Source organism: Lates calcarifer, linkage group LG11, assembly GCF_001640805.2.
Source record: "Lates calcarifer isolate ASB-BC8 linkage group LG11, TLL_Latcal_v3, whole genome shotgun sequence".
NCBI lineage: Eukaryota > Metazoa > Chordata > Actinopteri > Centropomidae > Lates > Lates calcarifer.
The window spans coordinates 22,637,623-22,656,590 of record NC_066843.1 but is presented as its reverse complement, the minus strand read 5'-3'; the positions used below and the strand labels follow the sequence as shown (position 1 = coordinate 22,656,590).

Sequence of the window (18,968 nt, the reverse complement as noted above, 5' to 3'; positions counted from 1 at the left end):
CTGAAAACTTACAGTAGGTGAATAAAATGACTGCAGGCATGTAGGACTGTTACATAATTTATTGTATAAAACATGTCAGACTTTTCTTGATTAACCATTATTATGAACTGATTGTTCTGCTCTAAAGTACCTTACAGGCTGTGTGAATGGTCAAAGCACAGAAATGAACCCCACCCTCCTCACATCTGTATCTGAGTCCAGCCAACATGCAGATCAGACTGTCAGCAGAGTGCATCCTGGGACTGGGTCCTAACGTTACGCATAAATACAGTGGATCCATAAAAATAACATGCAGTGTTTAAAAGTTGAGTCCAACCACCAGTTCCCATCAGCCACATGAGGAGGCTCTGCCAAGCCTTTACTCGTTGTCTCCTGGATCAGCGGGCCCTGATGGCGCCCCCCTGTGGACAAAGACAAGAAGAATCTGTGTGAGTGTTGGAGAGGAAAGGGGCATCAGTCTGATGACACATCAGCTGCTGGCCTGTTTGGTGTGAATGCAAGAAACTCCTCCATGCTGCAGCAGCCAGAGGAGAGTCTGATCACAGAGTCTGAAAGATGAACACATGACGACAGCAAATACTGTGTGAGCCATGCAAAAGATTTATCAACAAGAGAAGTTCAGGAACCGACACAACGTAGAATAATACTTTATTGATCCTTGACAGGAAATTACTTAAAAAGTCAAGAATTTGTAGAAAACAACATCAGTCTGACAGACCAGAGGTGATGAACCTGTGGTTCAGAGTTGGTCAGATGTGGTTTTTCATTCCAGGGGAGCAGATTCAGTTTTCAGTTTTCTACATAATGAAGTGTTTTCCACACAAGTGTTTGTCTGCCTGAGTGTGAGGTTAGGGTCATGTTGATGTAACATGGAGTGTAGATGAAGGAAGAGGAATGGGGTGGTGAGGTGTTATCCAGGTGCTTCTTTTTCACTGTGACCAACCCACCATGAGAAATGTCATAAAAAATGAACATTTCACCACACAGTACTTTTTGTTTCCCTCCCAGCCCACATCTACACATCACCTTTATATTATTTTTGTAGGATCTTGGACCACCCTAACTGGATCCAGGCGAGGTGCATGTGCACACTGGAGCATCCACTTACCCTGAATAAGGTGGTGGGGGGGCATCATGCTGCCCGCTGCGGTTCAGAGCCTCATTGTAGCTGGGTAGACCTGGAGCAGGGATCCCAGCCAGGGGCACCATCTCCGGGGCTGGACGTCCGTCTGCTGCCATCCTCACTGGAGTTCTGCAGCAACACAGCGCACACACATCCAACTCAGAACAACTCCGCTAACCACTGCAGCTCCTGTGAAGTGTATGAAGTCTTAAACGTGAAGCTTGTCAGTAACATCTGCTGTTTTTATAGATTGTGTTGTGTGAACATTTTCACCAGATGGTGGTGCTAGAGAGAGAAGGTTCCGGGGGTCAAACATCAGGATTCATGACACTCTAAAAGGTTGATGTAACAGTAACTGTTACAGACCAGACCAACACCTGCTGTGCTCCACATCACCGACAGCTGAGAGTCTGACTCACTGTCACTGTCTAAGCTTTTGTGGTTCTGGTTTTAAAATGGTTCAACTGAGATATGAAATGATCACTGATGTTGATTGCTGTTGCAGCCGTTCTCTGCTAAGGTAAAGGACTGTTTGTCAGGACATGTGACCATTGTCTAGCTCACTGTAGAGGTCCCCTTAGAGTCTACAGTAAAGATTCATCCTCAGGGACTATGAATTTGTGCAGCACAGTGGTGGAATGTTATGGTCTGAGCTTAATTCACATCCCTCACTCGGCTGGACAAAAAGGTTTCTGTACAAACATCCCATTAGAGTGAACTTACTGAGCCGACGTCCGCCCACCCTTCTGCTTGGCTTTGTAGCAGTAGATTCCCAGCACGGTGGCAATAACAGCAGACACCAGGACAGCCAGGATCCCTGCCACCAGCCCTGACACATCCACTCTGGGTGCATACTCTTCAAAGACATACATCATTAACATAAAACCAGTCTCTCTTTAACAGTTCTCATACCAGACACTCACTAATTACTTCAGCCACTACTTTCTAATGGATATACCACCTGCTGCACTGTGGACTCTCAGCTGCCGCTGCTGTCTCTGTCATACTCACATACACACACACACACACACACACGTTCTTCAGATGTTCTTAATGGACAAGCTACACTCTGGTATTGCAACCTGTTCACTCAGTGTTTGGTCAGTGGACCTTTCACCAAGCAGATATGATTAATAAAATATTACAATCATAATGTTCAGTGATAATGATTCATCTATGGGTCTGTGTGTATTTCAGTGTGAACACACTACATTCTGCTGAATGAGCCTAGTACACAGCCTGTAGACAGTCATGGATGATATTTAAACTTTCAAACATTACCTTGACTGTTGATGTACTTGGCCCAAAATTGTTCCTAAAAATGGAAGCAAAAGAAAATGTAATGACATAGTTTCAGTAAAAAAGAAGCAGAGACACCACAAGACATTATGCTCTAACAGTCCTCTCATGGATATGTTCAGGTGACAGTTATTGTTCAGTTTCATGGATACAGGAGCTACTCTCCACTCTAAGCTTGTAAATACAACACGTAAAGTTGTAACACAAATGTTTAGGTGATGTCCAGTTCCATGATGTCTGAAACTGCAGGATTTTACAGTGGGTGTGCAGCACAGAGACAGCCACTAGACAGCTGCATTACCGTCTGAACGTCGTTCTCAAACACCTCTCTGGCCTCCTCATGGCTGCACATCTCCTCGTAACACTCTCTCTCCAGATTGTCTGATATCAACAGCTCAAAGTCCCAGCTGTTATAGAGCAGCGAGCGGGACAGGAAAGTGGTCGCTGACTGTTCATCCAACAGCACTGGCTGTCCTGCAGGACACACACACACAGAGTCACAGCAATATACCCCCACACACTGTGACCCAGTATAGAAATGTGTGACATAAATCTAAGGATTTCAGATGGAACAATGACTGAGGTCTGGGTCACATGAGCCTTCATCACCATCATCATACACTGTTTATTTTGAATCAGTCCCTCAAACAATGTCCTGCTGCCCCAAATACTCACTACAGCACCAAGTGTAGATTAATCCGCTGCACAAAATAGTCCCCCACCATTCCTCTTGTTTGAATGATGCAAGATAAATCCAATGTCCAGCTGGAAATTACTGAGCCTGACTTAGAACTCAAAGTTACAGTTGTTGTCGTTGTTAAAAAAAATTACATCAGCAGTGGAAAATACTGGACTTGGAGCCGAGTGCCACACTGATTCCTCTGTCCCACCATCATGGGACAGGTCTGTTCAGTTGAACTGTTGAAAGCATTTCCACTAAAAATAAACTGCTTCAACCCAAAACAAAGAAATGTGAGGATGGTTCAGTGGTCTGTTGACAGATATCTGTAATAACAGGTGATCAGTGAAATCCACAACGGCTGCCATTAATTACACATCACTGATCACACTGGTTTTGGTGGACTCCTGGACTGGATCTCTGGAAAGAGCAGTGGTTCAATAACCAGAGAAAATGTGGTGGAGCAGGAGGTACCAGTGGAGTCAGGCAGTGCTGAGAGTACTGAGAGATGAACATACATCCTCCAGAGAGTGAACATGTCAACATTTGTGGGACTAGAGAGGTTGCAAAGTTGTTTTCAGAAAAAAGAGAAGTGGAATAAAGAAGTGTCTCATTATAAAGAAGTCACACAGAGAGCTGCTGCTGTGGTCAGTACATTTCCTTCTCATTTCCCACATTTCATAGATGAGAAGCAGTGCCAAGTTTTAATCAGGAGGCACATAGCTACACAGTTACAATGTTTGGTCAGTATGTGTGTGTGTGTACAGAGGTGTGGTTTACCTGGAGCATGCCTGAAGGTGACAGCACAGTGGGCCAGCTGCAGCAGGGACAGCGCAGGGATCCACACCGCCCACAAGGCTGCCATTGAAGCAAACAACTAAACCGAAAACAACAAGGAAGAGCGTCTGTAGAAGTGATTGCAACACCTATGGCCTGAAGAACAAGCCTCTGCCTCTCACCTGTCCAATGCTGTTTCCTCTTACTGGGCTGCAGTCCTCTCCACCTGTCCAAGCTTTCTGGAGAACAATACCACTATCTCTGCTAGAGGTTCAGAGACATGGAGGGTCACTTCAAACTGAACTTGTTTAAGCTGACGTCTGTCCTCAAACCGCCAGGATATACAGTGTTGAGCTGTTTTCTCATTGAAACGTCACAAACCTGTTAGACAGCATACCAGATAGAGGGAGGAACCTCCACAAACCTGTCTGTCTCCCTGTCTCACTGCCTACTCACTGCACATTGCTGACTTATCCAACACCAGTGTGTGTGGGTATTTCTGTCATAGGCTACTTCTGGGGACCATTTTCAGACTGAAGACCAGTCAAATGGGAACAGCTCGGCCAATTAAGCAATATTAACCGAGAGGGTGTGCTTTGCTGCGCAAGCGCCTTGGTCCTGACCGCATCACTGTCGTGCTCAAATGACGTTAAAGCACACTCGCGAGTTTAATATTGTGATTATACAACTATTACCAGCAAAGCAAAATGTATAATCAAAATCTGTTCAGGAGCAATCTGTTGAGGAGCAATTTGCTCTCAAAATTAAAAGGTTTTAGCAAGTGTTTTTCCCGTTTCCATGGAAATACATGGGGTCTGACTATTAACTGGAACACAATCAGTCACGTCACGTCTATGTGTAATGGAACTGAGTTTACCACTACAGCAAATAATCAGAGCCTTAGTAACGACCTAGCAACAGAAATGATTTTCTAGTCCCAGATGAGTGAACTCTGAGCTGATGTATATGCTTTATCAAGGTCTCTGACTTTACTGAACTAAACCAACAGCCTACTGCACAAATAAATGCTTACTTTTATCAACCACGTTATAACAAAGACGCTTCATTTATTTACTCACACAGATGTAGCTTCTGCAACCGCAAACTTTTACATGAATTTTAAGTTACAGTGCCGTGTCACCGGCACAGCTGATAGAGAAAGCCGAGGCGCTTTGCTCAAATGACATTAAAGGAGTAATATTTTTAGTGATGAGTAAGGTGTGCTGTCATGCTGATTTGAGCACATTCTAAATGTCTTGTGGACCAATCAGATTGCTCGGTCGGAACTACTTGTTGAATAACTGGGGACAGACACCGTGTTTTCCCTTGTTGGGAAAAAGCTGGTTTTTGGTTCAGTGGTTAGTTTCCAGGAAATTAATGTAGGTCTATGTGATGTCCCTAAAAGGGACTTGTGTGTGAGTATGTGTGTGTGTGCTGGCTCATTTTACTGTATGCCTGTTTGAGGGGTTAACACTTGGTGTTAGGGTAGAGTAAAGGTGAGGGCACGATGGTTGAGTTGTCAGCGATGGGACCCCACTAAGATAGGTGTACAAGGAAGTGTGTGTGTTTGGTCCACCCTCCTAAAACTACAGCAGTGTTTATTCAAGCTGTTGACTCGTCTGGAGGCTGAAGGTTAGAGGATCTGTGAGAAAAATGGACTGAAACCTGGAGAAATGTTGAACAGAGAATGTGTCATGTGATCCTGCCTTTACTAACAGGTCTGTAGAGTAGCCTTTACTTTACTGAAAGACATGAACTACTGACACCACTAACAACAATTCTGACTGCTGATAAAAAAAATATTCTCCAGGTTCAATGTCTCTATGTTGACATTCATTTCATTTCATCATTTTAGTCATCTGATAATGAATTCTACAACATCAACTGAGGTACTCAGCAAGGTGCTCACAGGACCAAAGTAACACCTTCATTCATTAGAAAAGTGGATGTAAAATGCGTCATGTTCATGGACCGGTGTCTGACACAACCAAATCCAAGTGAGGAGAATTTAACATAATAACCCCAGATGGATGAAAAGTGACAAAAGACAGGACAGAGTGAAATGTTCAGATACATGTTTTAATGATGTATAAATGTGATTTGACTTTTGTTATAAAACTACTGATGTGAATTGCAGGTTAAACGGTAGATATAAATAGGAATTCTTAATAAAAGGGAGAAGTGAAACCAAACTGCCTGAAGCTTTACACATGGGAGAGAGGTTTGTTTTCTTGCTGTGCATCATCTTGAGTTCATCTTTTCCTCCAAATAAGCAGCAGGCTCCATTCATTACTGAACACATTACTGAGTGGAGCCTGCTCAGTTGTCATGGAGACGGCTCGCTTGTCATTATGTGACCTTAGTAAGAAACTTCAGTCATGTGATAACAGGTGACAACATCAGACCAAAACATCTCACAGCCTCCAGTGGAAGAGGTCAAAGGTCATAGAAGTCATTCACACCTGACATCAGTCAGATGCTACCACCTGTCCTCATACATGACCACAGCCTCCACACTCAGGTCATGTGATAACAGCTAAGTCCCACATGATGCAGTTGAAAGCTCTAAAGAAAGCTGGTAAGTGAACCTGGATTAGGTTAGGATTATTTTATGAACCTGCTGTACTTGAGGCCAAGGCTGACCTTTGACCTGCTGACTGTACAGGTCTGAACTGTGATGAAGTACAAACTAAAGGCAACATGGAGACACAGTCATTCGTACCAGAATACAGTTCACCATCACCAGAACAACCTGACATGTCGTCCTCTGCTCAGAGGCTGAAACACCGCAGCACGGCCAGCCTGCTGATCACCTCTCCACACATCACTCCAGTTCCTGATCCAAAACTTTGACTCCTGCTCATCCAACTGGTGCAGGCTGAGCCCAAGTCCTCAAACTGGAATAATGTGGATCCTGTAGACCCTGATGAGGCCCTGATCAGACTGGTGTTCATGGACATTCTAAATATTCTAACTGGTTGAGGCAACACATGTGGAAAGATGGAGAGGCGGCTACAAACAACAGACACAACTACAGCTTTGTTTCCTCCCTGTCTCTCTCTCTTGCTCTGCTGTAGGGCTCTGCTGCCCCCTGCAGGTCGGCAGAGAACACCACAGCACACAGATGTTCTGCTGCTCTTCTTGGGGTGTGCCACATTTCATCAGCAAGTTGAAATGTTTCATACACATTTTTGTGTTGGAAAATAAAGTGTAGTTGTTGTTATGATAGTCCTAACAGTCAGCTGTGTGCTGATGATGTCACTGCAGGATGCAGCGTTTGGTCATTTGCACATGTAGGTGCCATTTCTGTTTGTAGGCACTTATGAAGTACAGTTACATTGTCACAGGTAGAGTATTGGTCACAGTACTTACTTCCTGTGTGTTACTGTGCTGCTACTGAGACAGGCAGGATCAGCCCCACAGCGTTTAGTCCCTCTCATTAACAGAAAAGATTACACTCATTTAAAAGTTGCTTTTGGCAAAAGTGCAAATGAAACCATTTAAAAAGATAATGATGCACCTTACCCCCCCCACCCCACCCCCTACACATACATACACACACACACACACACACACACACAGAATATCCATTCTGGAAAGCTGCAGAGGGACGAGGTGTTGGTGTCCATAGTAACAGTGCTTAGAGGAGGACACAGGGACAACCTCCACTCTTCTGTTTCCCTGTGTGATGAGCTGGAGGAGGAGGACTCTCCATCTCCTGAAACCTTCTGTGAATGAAGAAGAGGAGAAACAGGAAGAGAGCAATTATTACCTCTCAGCGCCCCCTAGCACACATTACACTGTTGATCTCCAAAGTATTGATTCATGCAGGTTTAAAAAGACAGCTCTGCAGAAAGAACTAGAGAGCAAGATTCTTGGTAGTGACATGAAAGTGCTCTGAGCCCTTTCTCCTGGAGGGACACATGAAAATGAAATGTGTATCATCACAGGTCCTGCTTTTCATTTGGTCCTAGTTTTAGGGATGAGCAAGAACCTGGGACTGTGAGGCAGCACTGCAGTAACAGCTTCCACCATTTTACCACAGCATCAGTATGAACCCTCGTTAGTGTCAGTGTCATCCTGATTCATTTGAATGAAGCCTGTCCATCAGTGCAGCTGGGGGGGCAACACAGGGTCATCAGCGTCTGACTGAGGATTACAAACTATTGTACAGTGCTTTGGTGTTTGAGCAGCTTTAAACACCCCATTTACTGCTCTGACTGTGTTACAGCACCTTAAACACCCCCCACCCCTCAGACCCCTGTGTTGTTTTAAGGGGACCTGGAGTCACATGTTAGAAACCAAAAGATAGACCAGAGGTGGACCAGTGCAGGATGTCAGAATGTCAGTGTGCAGCTGAAGCTGGATTAAACTGAAGTCAAATAAATGAGGGCTGTACCTGATAATTTGCACCAACTCCAGGAAGGCTTCATCCACATTATAGCGATTCTTGGCTGAAGCCTCCATATAGTGGATCCTGTTCTCTCTGGCGAAGGCCTGAGCGTCCTCTCTGGAGATCTGCAGACAAAGCAGTCACCTCGTCACTCTCACCTGTATCACCTGTAAAGCTCTGAGTGGTCCACCCGTTCACCTCTGTATTCACATAACACACCACAGCTATTTGTCTGGGACTGGCTTTACTACTCACCACAAAGTAAAGCTACTTTCATCTACACGTGGACGGATCAGTGGAGGAAATACATTTTCATTTAGCAGTTAAACAATCTGCACTTGGTGTTCATTTACATCCATGTGGTCCAGGACACAGATGTACTTTGACTTGCTGCTCCTCTCTTATATGACGTGGTCACATCCAGCTAATCACATTAGTCTGTGTAATGACTGAGGCCAGTACTACAGGAGCCAGGCGGCGAGGGGAAACTGACTGACAGCACAGAGCTGCATGAGTGTGTTACTCACCACTCTCTGATGTTCCAGGTCAGCCTTGTTTCCAACCAGCACCATAGGGAAGTCATCTCTGTCCTTCACTCTCAGGATCTGTGTGTGGAATTTCTGGACCTCATGGTAGCTGTCAGGAGGACGGAGGGAAAGAATCAGTCAGGTCAGCAAGCAAAGATTGATGTGGATCCTGAGTCACAGGAAAGAATGACCTGTGTGCAGTAATGACCAATCAAATCAAATGTTGTAAATGAACATGTTTGATTGTACAGGTAACTCAGATATTATCTATACATGGTATTATAATATATATTATATTATCTAACATCAGTCTCACCACCAACTATAGGTCATTGCACTTCCTCTTTCAGAGGAAGACAGGCTGCTGTGGAATGACAGCATCATTCAGCACACTGACATACTGACACACACATACTCTTTCCATTACCTGCCCCGGTCGTTGAGTGCAAACACCAGTAAGAAGCCCTCTCCTGAGCGCATGTACTGCTCCCTCATCGCCCCAAACTCCTCCTGACCTGCTGTATCCAAGACTGGAACACACACACAACAATTTGGTTTAAAGAAATGACTAAATGACTTAAGATTCTAAGTGAATGACGATGATGAATATAATAAGTGATAGAAACAAACATCAAAGATCAGTCAAGAATCAGGAAACAGAGCTTCAAAACTAATTTTATCAAGACAGCCAGAGGAGTGTTTGAGGGTTTTGGAAACTGCTTTAAACCCAGTGGTGAGAGCCGTCACACTCTGCTAGAAACTCTCTGCTATGTGACTCAAAAGGTAAAACTACATGAGAGGTTCCTGTTGAGGACTCTGACAGAGCAGCTGTGTGTCATGATATACTGGTCCCACCCTTTACACCACCCACAGCTCTCACTGCAACATCTGTGTACACTTCACTTCACAGTGAAGCTTATAATCAATAAGAGTCAGTAAATCTGAGAGGGTTTACAGACATTTCTGTTCACCACAGCAGCTTCTGTCTCTCCAAACACCATCAGCTGATCTACAGTAATGTTGGAGAAGACTCTGCAGCTCCAGTCAAACCTACAGAGCTATAAACAAACATGGACATGTCTAAAGAGCAGCCAGACTGAACTGCACAAACATAAAAGTTAATCTGATGATTCACATATTACAGAGTGGTGAAACAGTAGTGTGACCCAATCCGCTGCAGCTTGGCTCCACACAGCAACACCGGCCAAGTACAAGTCCTAACAAGGGAATGAAACATCCAGGGAGCAAACACATTGCCTGTGTCATATCACATCACAGAGCAACACACCCTCTGCTTTCAAACAAAGCCTTCCACACACACACACACACACACACACAAACACCCTGCAGTCACTCTCTCAGACAGTGTGAAGTGAGAGTTCAGCCTTACTGTCCAGCCGGGTCTCCTTGCCGTCCACGGTGCAGATCTTGGTGTAGGAGTCTTCGATGGTGGGGTCATAGTCTGACACAAAGTAGGACTGTGGGACACACTCTGTGTTAATGACAGGCCACTGCAGTTTGTTCTACTGTCAGCTGTAGACCCTGTCTCTGAGACATGGTTTCCAACTAACACCTGACTCCACCTGCACAGTCTGCTGTAGACTGGACAGTAGTTTCATTGAGCACATCACATCATGTTCCTGTAACCAGTGGTTTACTCACAGACTGAAAGACAAAGGTCAGGGGCTGCTACGTCTCTTGAATATTTCCACTGTGTACGTGTACTCTGCTCTGCCTCTATCTGAGAGCGAGTCACTGCCAACAGACTTTACACACTGTGAGCTGTAGTTACTGTTATGTAGGTAACAGGTCTGAACACTATAACAGGACTTCAGCTGGACTGGACTCTCTAAACCAGAGGTCTGGCTTGATGAGTCGACTCAGTGGGTTTTTGGTTTTCTTAGGTAAACCACTACCTGAGTAAATCATGTTCATGTTGACTTATTTTAACCTGGCATTACCTGGTCATGATAGATGTTCTGTAATCAGTGAGTAAAACAGTGAAATGGTCCTTTAACTGACCTGCTGCTGTTAGCTAGGTGAACCTGACTGAGTGCAGCTCACACAGGAAGTGTGTGTGCGTGCGTGTGTTAAATGGATAAATGTAGAAGTAGACACAGCACAGCCACCACTTGTTGCCCAAGAGTTGAGGACATGTGTTGGTCACCAACCTCCACACACTGCAACAACACAGTAACACAATGAGTTCCATCCCCTCTGAGGAGCTGAGCTGTGTTGTCTGTACTGATGTGAGCTGACAATCACAGCCACACATGATGTTTTAAAGTTGGTGTTCATCATGTGCAGGAAAGACTGTTAAACACACTGAAGTCAACTGTGGAGGTTTGACCTGGACCTGGAACTAATTATCATAAATCTCTGATCAAAACTTCAGGGATCAGTGACAACAACTGTCTGAAAATCATCAGGTCAAACCTCCACTGTCTGAAGATGAATCATGTTCACGTGGACAGTTACAGACCTGACTGTTCTTCCTGAATAATGAGGGCCTGTTATTGATCACTGATCAGTTTCAGTCTGGTGTTTATCCTCACCTCATCAATGAAGTAATTCCTTAACACACACGCGCGTGGGCGCGCGCACGCACATACACACACACGGACCCACACGCGTGCACACACATACACAATAAGGGCCGTACCTGGATGAACTGGATGGTCAGTGCGCTCTTCCCCACCCCTCCTCCTCCCACCACCACCAGTTTGAATCTTTCCTCTTCTCCACTCATACTGGTTTCAACTGAGATCCGGATCAGAAATCTTCCAGGGCCTGAGTCAGAGTCCCGCCGATCACAGTCCGCACTGAACAATTCGAGTAGAGGGAAACTTCTTCACATGGAGCTCATTGTCTGTAACCAGCTTTCCAACGGTCAAAGTCGGGTTCAGACCCACACCTGAGCCGTAGAGTCCCGCCGCAGATTTACCGTCCTCCCGCTGAGAGTGCGTCCGGAGAACGGCACCGTGTTTCGGCCTGAATCTGTTATGAGAGGCGGGCTCCGCTCTGCTCGGTCCTCGGCCTCCAGGCTGCTGCGGAGGGCGGGACTGCTTCCTCTTTTCTCGTTCCTCAAGAAACTACAGCAGCTCACACACACACACACACACACACACACACACACACACACACACACACAGACTGGGACACACACACACACACACTCACTAACAGACACGGACCGACACACACAGTCGCACGCAACGGTTTCTCCTGGGCCAGACTCCTCAGAGCCGTGAACACCTGAACTTTCTCGTCGCAAACACGGAAAACTGAGCCCGTGTCACTTTCATCTGTCACTTTCCTTATTTGGTCATTCGGAGTAACCGTGACGTCAGCCAAGCTCCTGGCGCGCACAGGATGTAAAAGCAGCACGAGCCCGGGGGTCCATCACAGGGTCATTAAGTAAGTTCTTTCTCCTTTACGTCTCCTCAGTCTGCTGGTTCTGGTCTTCAGTCCTTGTACAGCAGCAGGTCGTGGCTCAGGACCCCGGCGGAGAGGAGCGGATTTAAACCTGCAGCCTGAGGCAACACATTCCTTAGCTGAGGCTCAGGGCTCCTACCACAGGTGACCTGCAGGGGGCACTACAGTTCAACTTCATGTGTAATGAACGGTGACATTCTGATCAATAACTGATGATTTCATGGTTTCTCCTGGCTGATGATGAGAAAAGTGTAACACTGTCAGCTTCACACAATCACATTTCATTTTCATCTCAAGTGTAATAGATTACAGTAAACATCTGATTACAGTAAACATGAGTTCATTTACAGACAGGCACAGTGTGACAGTATCAGCTACAATAATCCAGGACCTGGACCTGATCAGGAACGCTCCACCATAAGGCCCCACCCTGTCAGCTCTGTGACTTAGTGGTCTGCAGCTGGTCCCAGGTCCACCACAGACCCTAACAGAGAGGACTGAAGGTGACAATAAACTGAATCACTGTGTTACTGAAGAAGTGTGTGTGTGTGTGTGTGAAACCATTCATTACTCTGCACATTTAGACAGGAAACACTGTCAGGCTCTATGGGTATGTATTACATATTTTATGACTGAACAGAGATAAGTGGGACACCAGTGGGACACCAGCTCTGAGGACTGATGGGACCTGGACACAGTAACGTGGAGACGCCTCACACTGAGACAGAGACACAGTTGAAATGTCATCTTTAATCATCAGGAAATATATTTCAAGCCAAAAGTCTTTAAAATAACTGCATCTTACAAAGAGGGGGAGCTGAGTGGAGTCAGTGGTAATAACAGGATGTGTCAGTGTGGAGGGTGGTGTTCAGGTGGTGTTCTTACACTCAGCTCTGTTATAAATAAATACACAGTTCAGTTCTTCCACACCTCCTGTGTGTGTGTGTGTGTGTGTGTGTGTGTGTGTAGACGTGACGTGTGGTCTAACATGCACAGGTACAAACACCCCACCTCCACCTCCACCCCCAGTGGCCTCAGCATCTGTATGGCAATGCAGGCTGTCCCATCCTTACAGGGTGCACAAAGACCCCCCCCAGCAGCAGCCTCTCCCCCCAGCCCAGCAGCTTGTTGAGGGTGAAGCTGAAGGGAGACAGCAGGCCCGGCTTCTGTACCTCTGCTCTACTGCACATGCCGTGGGGGGGGCTCTGTTCCCTGTGGGTGTTGCCGGGGCCCCTCTGAGTCTCAGGCCCTCCTCCTGCCCCCCTGCTGAGGACAGTTGTGGATGTGGTGCTGCCCCTTGCCTGCTGGGTGCTGCTCGCTGTGGGGGGTGGGCTGATTCCCAAAGGGGTCAAAGAGAGGGAAAGGCTTTTTCGCTTCTCTGACAGAGAAGCAGAGCCTGATGGGAGTTGTAGTTGTGTGGGCTTTGGTGCTGGATTGACAGGCTCGTGTGGGCTCAGAGCTGGGACCTGGCACGGCGCCTGGACCTGCTGCTGGTTTTGACTGAGAGTCAGATGGAGAGTCCGAAGTTTCCCTGACAGAGAAAGCTGCTGGGTCCCACCTCCATCAGACTGCGAGTGTCTGTGCTGCGTGCTGTCTGTGTGCTGGTCAGTCTCTGTGTGTGTCTGCTTCACCTCTGCTACATCACTGCTCACACCATCAGCATCATAATCCACCTTCTGACCGATGTAAGTGTGGCTCTTGCTGTCGGTGGTGGACGGCAGGAGGAGCTGTCCACCAGAGGCTTTCTGGCTCAGAGTGCCCTGGAAGTGCTGGAGCTGACCCAGGAAGTTGAAGTTTGGGGAAATGGAGGGCCTGCGCTCCTTCACAAACCTAATGAGGAGACAGACAGGATGTGGGTTAGGACCATGGCTGGTTATTCTACAGACTGATCTATGGCACATTCAGACAGCATCAGGACAGTGACCTGCTCCTCTGTTGAGGAGTGGTCTCCTGGTTTGAGATGAACAGATGTACTGTGCTGTGTTCAGATTCGCAGGTAACTGACTATTGTCCTGTGTTTCTGCTGCCACTCTGAGGGCTAACGTGGAGCGTCCTGACCAGAACTCTCCATCAGGCCCACGAGCCTTGTTATTCTGGATTTTATTCAGCTCTTTATTACATCTTTCAGATGAAACTGGACTGGATGATGTAACTGCTTCTTGTTGGGTGTTCAGGTTTAGTTAATAAAGAGCTGATGTTGTGTATGTAGGCATCTGAAATATAGAACTCATGTATGGAACCTGTTGATGTCTTTAGAGTTGTTCCCTACCGAGTCCTCAGTGACAGCTACTGTTGTTTTATCTTTGTTCAGCTTGTTTGCAAATTAAATTTGACTCTTTTGTTACTGAAGCTGGACTCTATATGTTGGCAGGTCATTTTCTATTCCCTGTGTGTTTGTTATACATGTTCTCTGATTGTTATCCCACTTCACTGATCTGTTAGAAATAAAAAGACGAATTTCAAGCATAAATGACTGTATAACCTCTTTTAAAAAAAACATAACCCTCGCAGAGATCAGGGAGGAGTGGGTGGATGAGCTGGGGGAGGACTTGGAAGAGGACACAATTCAAGGTTTTACATTGCACTCACTATCCCAAAGCAAGACTGGCTAAAATATACCTTAACACAGATGTCAAAACACTCCTGCCAATTTAACTGGTCTGTGATCTTAATATTGATCTCCAACCCAATGCAGCAATGACCAGATTTGGTATCACAGATAGGAGACATTCTATAACAAGAAAAACACCATTGCTTTTACAACGCTGCTTGCACACAGAAGATTATTACTGCATTGGAAATTCAAAAATGCACCTAAAGTGTCTTTGAGCATTTTGACGCAATTCAAACAGTTAGAGAAGATAAAATACACATTCAGGGGGGTCCAGGTTCTTTTCCATCCAGTGTTGACATACTTAGGTGGACTCAAAACTATGCCCACTTAGTGCCACCCAGCAGTCCTTTTCCATTTATGATATGTGTATATATAACAGTGTATAGTTTCACTAATGGTAAGCCTGTGTGTATGTTCTCCTTGCTGCTCTGGGTGAGTGGATGAATCGTTAGTTGTGTGTATACACTGAAGAAAAATGAGGGGGAAAAATGAGTGAGCATTGTTCCAATGATCTCTCCTCTGTTTTATGTTTATGTACATACATACTCTCTATATGTATAGAAATGACTTCACCTCTGATCACTGTCTCTCAAAGCAGTGCAGGTGAGGCTCCTAGAAATCATGTAGTTGTGTCCACACAGTGCTTGATGAATGTATTTTGACAGGAGGGGTTTTGTGTCTGTGGTGCAGATGAATGAGTGGTAAGACGCCTGCACAGGAGCAAGAACACTGGCTGTCTGACTGTGTCTGCAGACTGTGACAGGTGAAAGCCAATGTGTGCAGGATGAAGGTGTGTCAGCGGCCATACCTGTAGGCATGGTCCAGGTCCATCCCCAGACTGTACATGATGTAGGCTACAGCCAGAGCGGGGGAGCGGGAGATTCCTGCTGCACAGTGAACCAGGACCGAGGCTCCAGAGGACATAGCTGTATCTGAACACACACACACACACACACACACACACAAGTACAATCAAACTAAACGGCCTTTTCTGTTAAGATACCACAGCTAATGAGCTCATACAGCGGCTTGTTGTGTGGTGGTCGTGTGATGCTGAGTGAGCATCCTGACCGATGAAGTGTAGAGCCTGAGGGATCCAGGGCAGCAGGTCGTCCCACAGGGAGTCATCGATGGGGATACGGAGGTATCTGGAGCGGGGCAGAAAGGACGGCTGGGGGCTGCAGCGGCTCACACTCAGAACATAGGAGATCCCCAGAGAGGCCAGCTGGTCCTACACACACACAGAGAGAGAGAGAGAGAGAGAGAGAGAGAGAGAGAGAGAGAGAGAGAGAGAGAGACAGGAAGAGAAACAGAGTTTAACCGTTGGTTGTCTCACCTAGTTTACCTTACTCTCTGCTCCACCACAGCTCAGACAGGTGTAGACAGGTGTAGTAAGTGTGACTCCTCTACGTGTAGAAAGTGGACATTTAGCTCCCAGCAGGAAGACCTGCCGCTGGTCTGGCAGTGACTCTAAGAGCAGCTGTAACTGAGGACACACTGTGACTCTTTGTTCCCGCTCTCACCTGCGTCACGTCGCTCTCCGCTCCCAGGTAGAGCCGCGGCAGGATGACGGACAGCGGGGGCCGCTCTGCTTCTCTCTCCCGGGACCAGACCATATCTGCACAACAACACGCAGCACGGGTCAGACCTGCAGGTCTCCTCCACTAACTCTGAACATACAGGACTCCTTAGAGCCCAACACGCAGGTCTGTTCTACCAGAGAGCAGACTCCAGCAGGAAACACGCTGTTCTCATATTCACTGGCTCAGTTTTACTCACTCTGGGTGTCCCTGTGGAAGATCGCCCGACTCGTCCTCTTGGTGTATCCGGAGCACGGAGCGGGTGTTGCGGGTCTGCAGACTCTGTTCTCTGCTCTCACTGCTGCGTCCTCCGTCCTCTCTGAGCTCCGTCAGACTGACTGAGAAACGATGAGCTCATCCTCTTTCCAACAATAGATCTGAGCTGGATGATGTCATCTGCAGCCAATCAGCGTCCTGCCGGACGTCCACGCGCGCAGACGCATCTCCGCTGAGTGAGCGCGCCCTCGCCAGCACTGATGGAGGAAGAGCGCACACACACACACACACACACACACATTCATCATCCTACCATCAACACTCAGCGTCCAGTGCAGATGAAAACAGTCAGCTGCCTCCGGTGCCACCACCGGGTCTGTCAGAACCACGGAGAGATCCAAAACACCAGGGACTGACTGAGAAACTAGGGGTGAATGTGTCCATGAATCCAGCAGAGACCCGAATCAGGGTCATGATGAGCGAGGACTGGCCCCCTCCGGACACAGTCTGGACTGGTCTGTGGTCACTGGTGTGGGTAAATGAAGCACAGGGTTCACTGACATGAACGGGGCCCTCATGTGGCCCCGGCAGCCTCCCATCGTTCCTCCTGATGTCATGTGACAGTATCAGTCCCTGATACTGCGTCCTTGTAGCCCCCGGTCCACCTGACGCAAACTCTGTCTCACAACATTAAGAAGCACCTGTCCACCTCAGGAGTGCAGTGTCCTCTGCACCACCAGGACTCAGAGAACAGAGTGTAGCTCAGCAGGCTGCAGCTGACGCGGTTCTATCAGAGAGATCATGTGACATCTGCACTGGACAGCAGCTGCACACTCAAATCAACATCCCACCACACTCGCCTTCTGTTTCTGATTTCAGACAGCACGCAGCATCACCACCATCCTGCAGCTCCTCCTCAAACTGAATCAACAATCTGCTGGTCTCATCAGGGACTCACTTCAACAGGGACATTGCTGAAAACAGATGATGCACACTACATGCACAATTATTAGGCAAGTGAGTATATTGTTATTTTTATGATTTTTTTCCAACTCCAAGCTATATAACCTTGAATGTTTATTGGATTTAAGCAGGTGATGTGGATTTGTGTAATGAGGGAGGGTGTGGCCTAAAGTGATCAACACCTTCTATCAAGGTGTGCATTATTAGGCAGCTTCTTTACCTCAGATAAAATGGGTCAAAAAAAGAGATTTAACACACTCTGAAAAATCAAAAATTGTAAAATGCCTTTCAGAGGGATGCAGCACTCTTGAAGTAGCTAAGCTATTGAGGCGCGATCACCAACAAAGTCTTGTTGCAACTAGTCAACACGGTCGCAAGAAATGTGTGGAGAAAAAAAGATGCAAATTAACTGCTACAGACTTGAGAAGAATTAAATGTGAAGCTACCAGGAACACATTATCCTCCAGCGCTGCCATATTCCAGAACTGTAACCTACCTGGAATGTCCAGAAGTACAAGGTGTTCAGTGCTCAGAGACATGGACCACATGAGGGAGGCTGAAACACGACCACCACTCAACAAGACTCATAAGTTGAAATGTCAAGACTGGGCCAAGAAATATCTGAAGACTGATTTTTCAGAGGTTTTATGGACAGTGACTCTTGATGGACCAGATGCATGGGCCTGTGGCTGGATCAGGAATGGGCACAGAGCTCCACTTCGAGTTAGATGCCAGCAAGGTGGAGGTGGGGGCCTGGTATGGGCTGGTATTATTAAAGATGAGCTAGTTGGACCTTTTCAGGTTGAAGATGGACTTAAAATCAACTCCCAAACCTGCCAGTTTTTAGAAGATACTTTCTTCAAGGCCTTAAAGATGACAGAATAATGACATGGCCCCCTTCCTCTCCTGACCTAAATCCTGTTGAAAACTTGGGGACTCTTCTTAAACATGAGATTTCCAGTGAGGGAAAACAATACACCTCTTTGAACAGCATTTAGGAGGCTGTGGCTGCTGCTGCATGAAAAGTTGATCGTCAGCAGATCAATAAACTAACAGACGCCACGAATGGAAGGCTCATGACAGTTGTGTCACAAGTGTTTATTTATAAATTTTGAGTTATTTGTTGTTTTCACTCTAATAAATGAAAATAAATAAGTGAGATAGGAAGATTTTAGTTCTTCATTTAGTTGTATAATAATTCTGCACACTAGTAGTTGCCTAATTGTCCACAGTTATTCTCCTGAGAAAGCCAAAACTCACTTTTCCTTTGTTCAATATTCAGGTTTGAGGTTTATTAACATTCCAGGTTGACTGGGAGCACTGTATTTGTTCAACAATTAAATGAATCCTCAGGAATACAAC

General features: G+C 46.4%; 3 protein-coding genes across 3 annotated transcripts; all 3 read right to left on the bottom strand.

Moving 5' to 3' along the window:
• Positions 1-44: 44 nt before the first annotated feature.
• prrg2 (proline rich Gla (G-carboxyglutamic acid) 2) lies at positions 45-4,280 on the bottom strand. Its single transcript, XM_018698373.2, has 7 exons — positions 4,061-4,280; positions 3,882-3,978; positions 2,724-2,896; positions 2,405-2,438; positions 1,847-1,979; positions 1,109-1,252; positions 45-401 (listed from the first exon to the last, which is right to left on the bottom strand). Exons 2-7 carry the CDS (start codon positions 3,964-3,966, stop codon positions 359-361), a joined length of 612 nt encoding a protein of 203 aa, XP_018553889.1. The 5' UTR covers positions 3,967-3,978; positions 4,061-4,280; the 3' UTR covers positions 45-358.
• Positions 4,281-5,938: 1,658 nt separating this feature from the next.
• rras (RAS related) lies at positions 5,939-12,232 on the bottom strand. The gene is made up of 6 exons (XM_018698359.2): positions 11,461-12,232; positions 10,189-10,276; positions 9,226-9,328; positions 8,799-8,907; positions 8,278-8,396; positions 5,939-7,606 (listed from the first exon to the last, which is right to left on the bottom strand). The coding sequence occupies exons 1-6, from the start codon at positions 11,545-11,547 to the stop codon at positions 7,519-7,521; spliced, it is 594 nt and encodes a 197-aa protein (XP_018553875.1). The 5' UTR covers positions 11,548-12,232; the 3' UTR covers positions 5,939-7,518.
• Positions 12,233-12,963: 731 nt separating this feature from the next.
• si:ch211-195b15.8 (dual specificity protein phosphatase 8) lies at positions 12,964-17,696 on the bottom strand. The gene is made up of 5 exons (XM_018698358.2): positions 16,627-17,696; positions 16,371-16,465; positions 15,919-16,078; positions 15,656-15,779; positions 12,964-14,063 (listed from the first exon to the last, which is right to left on the bottom strand). The coding sequence occupies exons 2-5, from the start codon at positions 16,461-16,463 to the stop codon at positions 13,268-13,270; spliced, it is 1,173 nt and encodes a 390-aa protein (XP_018553874.1). The 5' UTR covers positions 16,464-16,465; positions 16,627-17,696; the 3' UTR covers positions 12,964-13,267.
• Between the last annotated feature and the right edge of the window lie 1,272 nt (positions 17,697-18,968).

Bases quoted from the DNA above. Each gene is read 5' to 3' on its own strand.
- rras (XM_018698359.2), bottom strand. From the start codon at position 11,547: ATGAGTGGAGAAGAGGAAAGATTCAAACTGGTGGTGGTGGGAGGAGGA. The intron at 10,277-11,460 runs GTACGGCCCTTA...TGTGTCCCACAG, and splicing joins TGACCATCCAGTTCATCCAG to TCCTACTTTGTGTCAGACTA. The intron at 8,908-9,225 runs GTAATGGAAAGA...TCCTCCTGACAG, and splicing joins GCACTCAACGACCGGGGCAG to CTACCATGAGGTCCAGAAAT.
- si:ch211-195b15.8 (XM_018698358.2), bottom strand. From the start codon at position 16,463: ATGGTCTGGTCCCGGGAGAGAGAAGCAGAGCGGCCCCCGCTGTCCGTC. The intron at 15,780-15,918 runs GTCAGGATGCTC...GTGTGTGTTCAG, and splicing joins TCAGGCTCTACACTTCATCG to ATACAGCTATGTCCTCTGGA. The intron at 14,064-15,655 runs GTATGGCCGCTG...TCTCCTCATTAG, and splicing joins GACCTGGACCATGCCTACAG to GTTTGTGAAGGAGCGCAGGC.
- prrg2 (XM_018698373.2), bottom strand. From the start codon at position 3,966: ATGGCAGCCTTGTGGGCGGTGTGGATCCCTGCGCTGTCCCTGCTGCAG. The intron at 2,439-2,723 runs GTAATGCAGCTG...TTCCATTTTTAG, and splicing joins TTGAGAACGACGTTCAGACG to GAACAATTTTGGGCCAAGTA. The intron at 1,980-2,404 runs GTAATGTTTGAA...ATGTCTTTGAAG, and splicing joins CAAGTACATCAACAGTCAAG to AGTATGCACCCAGAGTGGAT.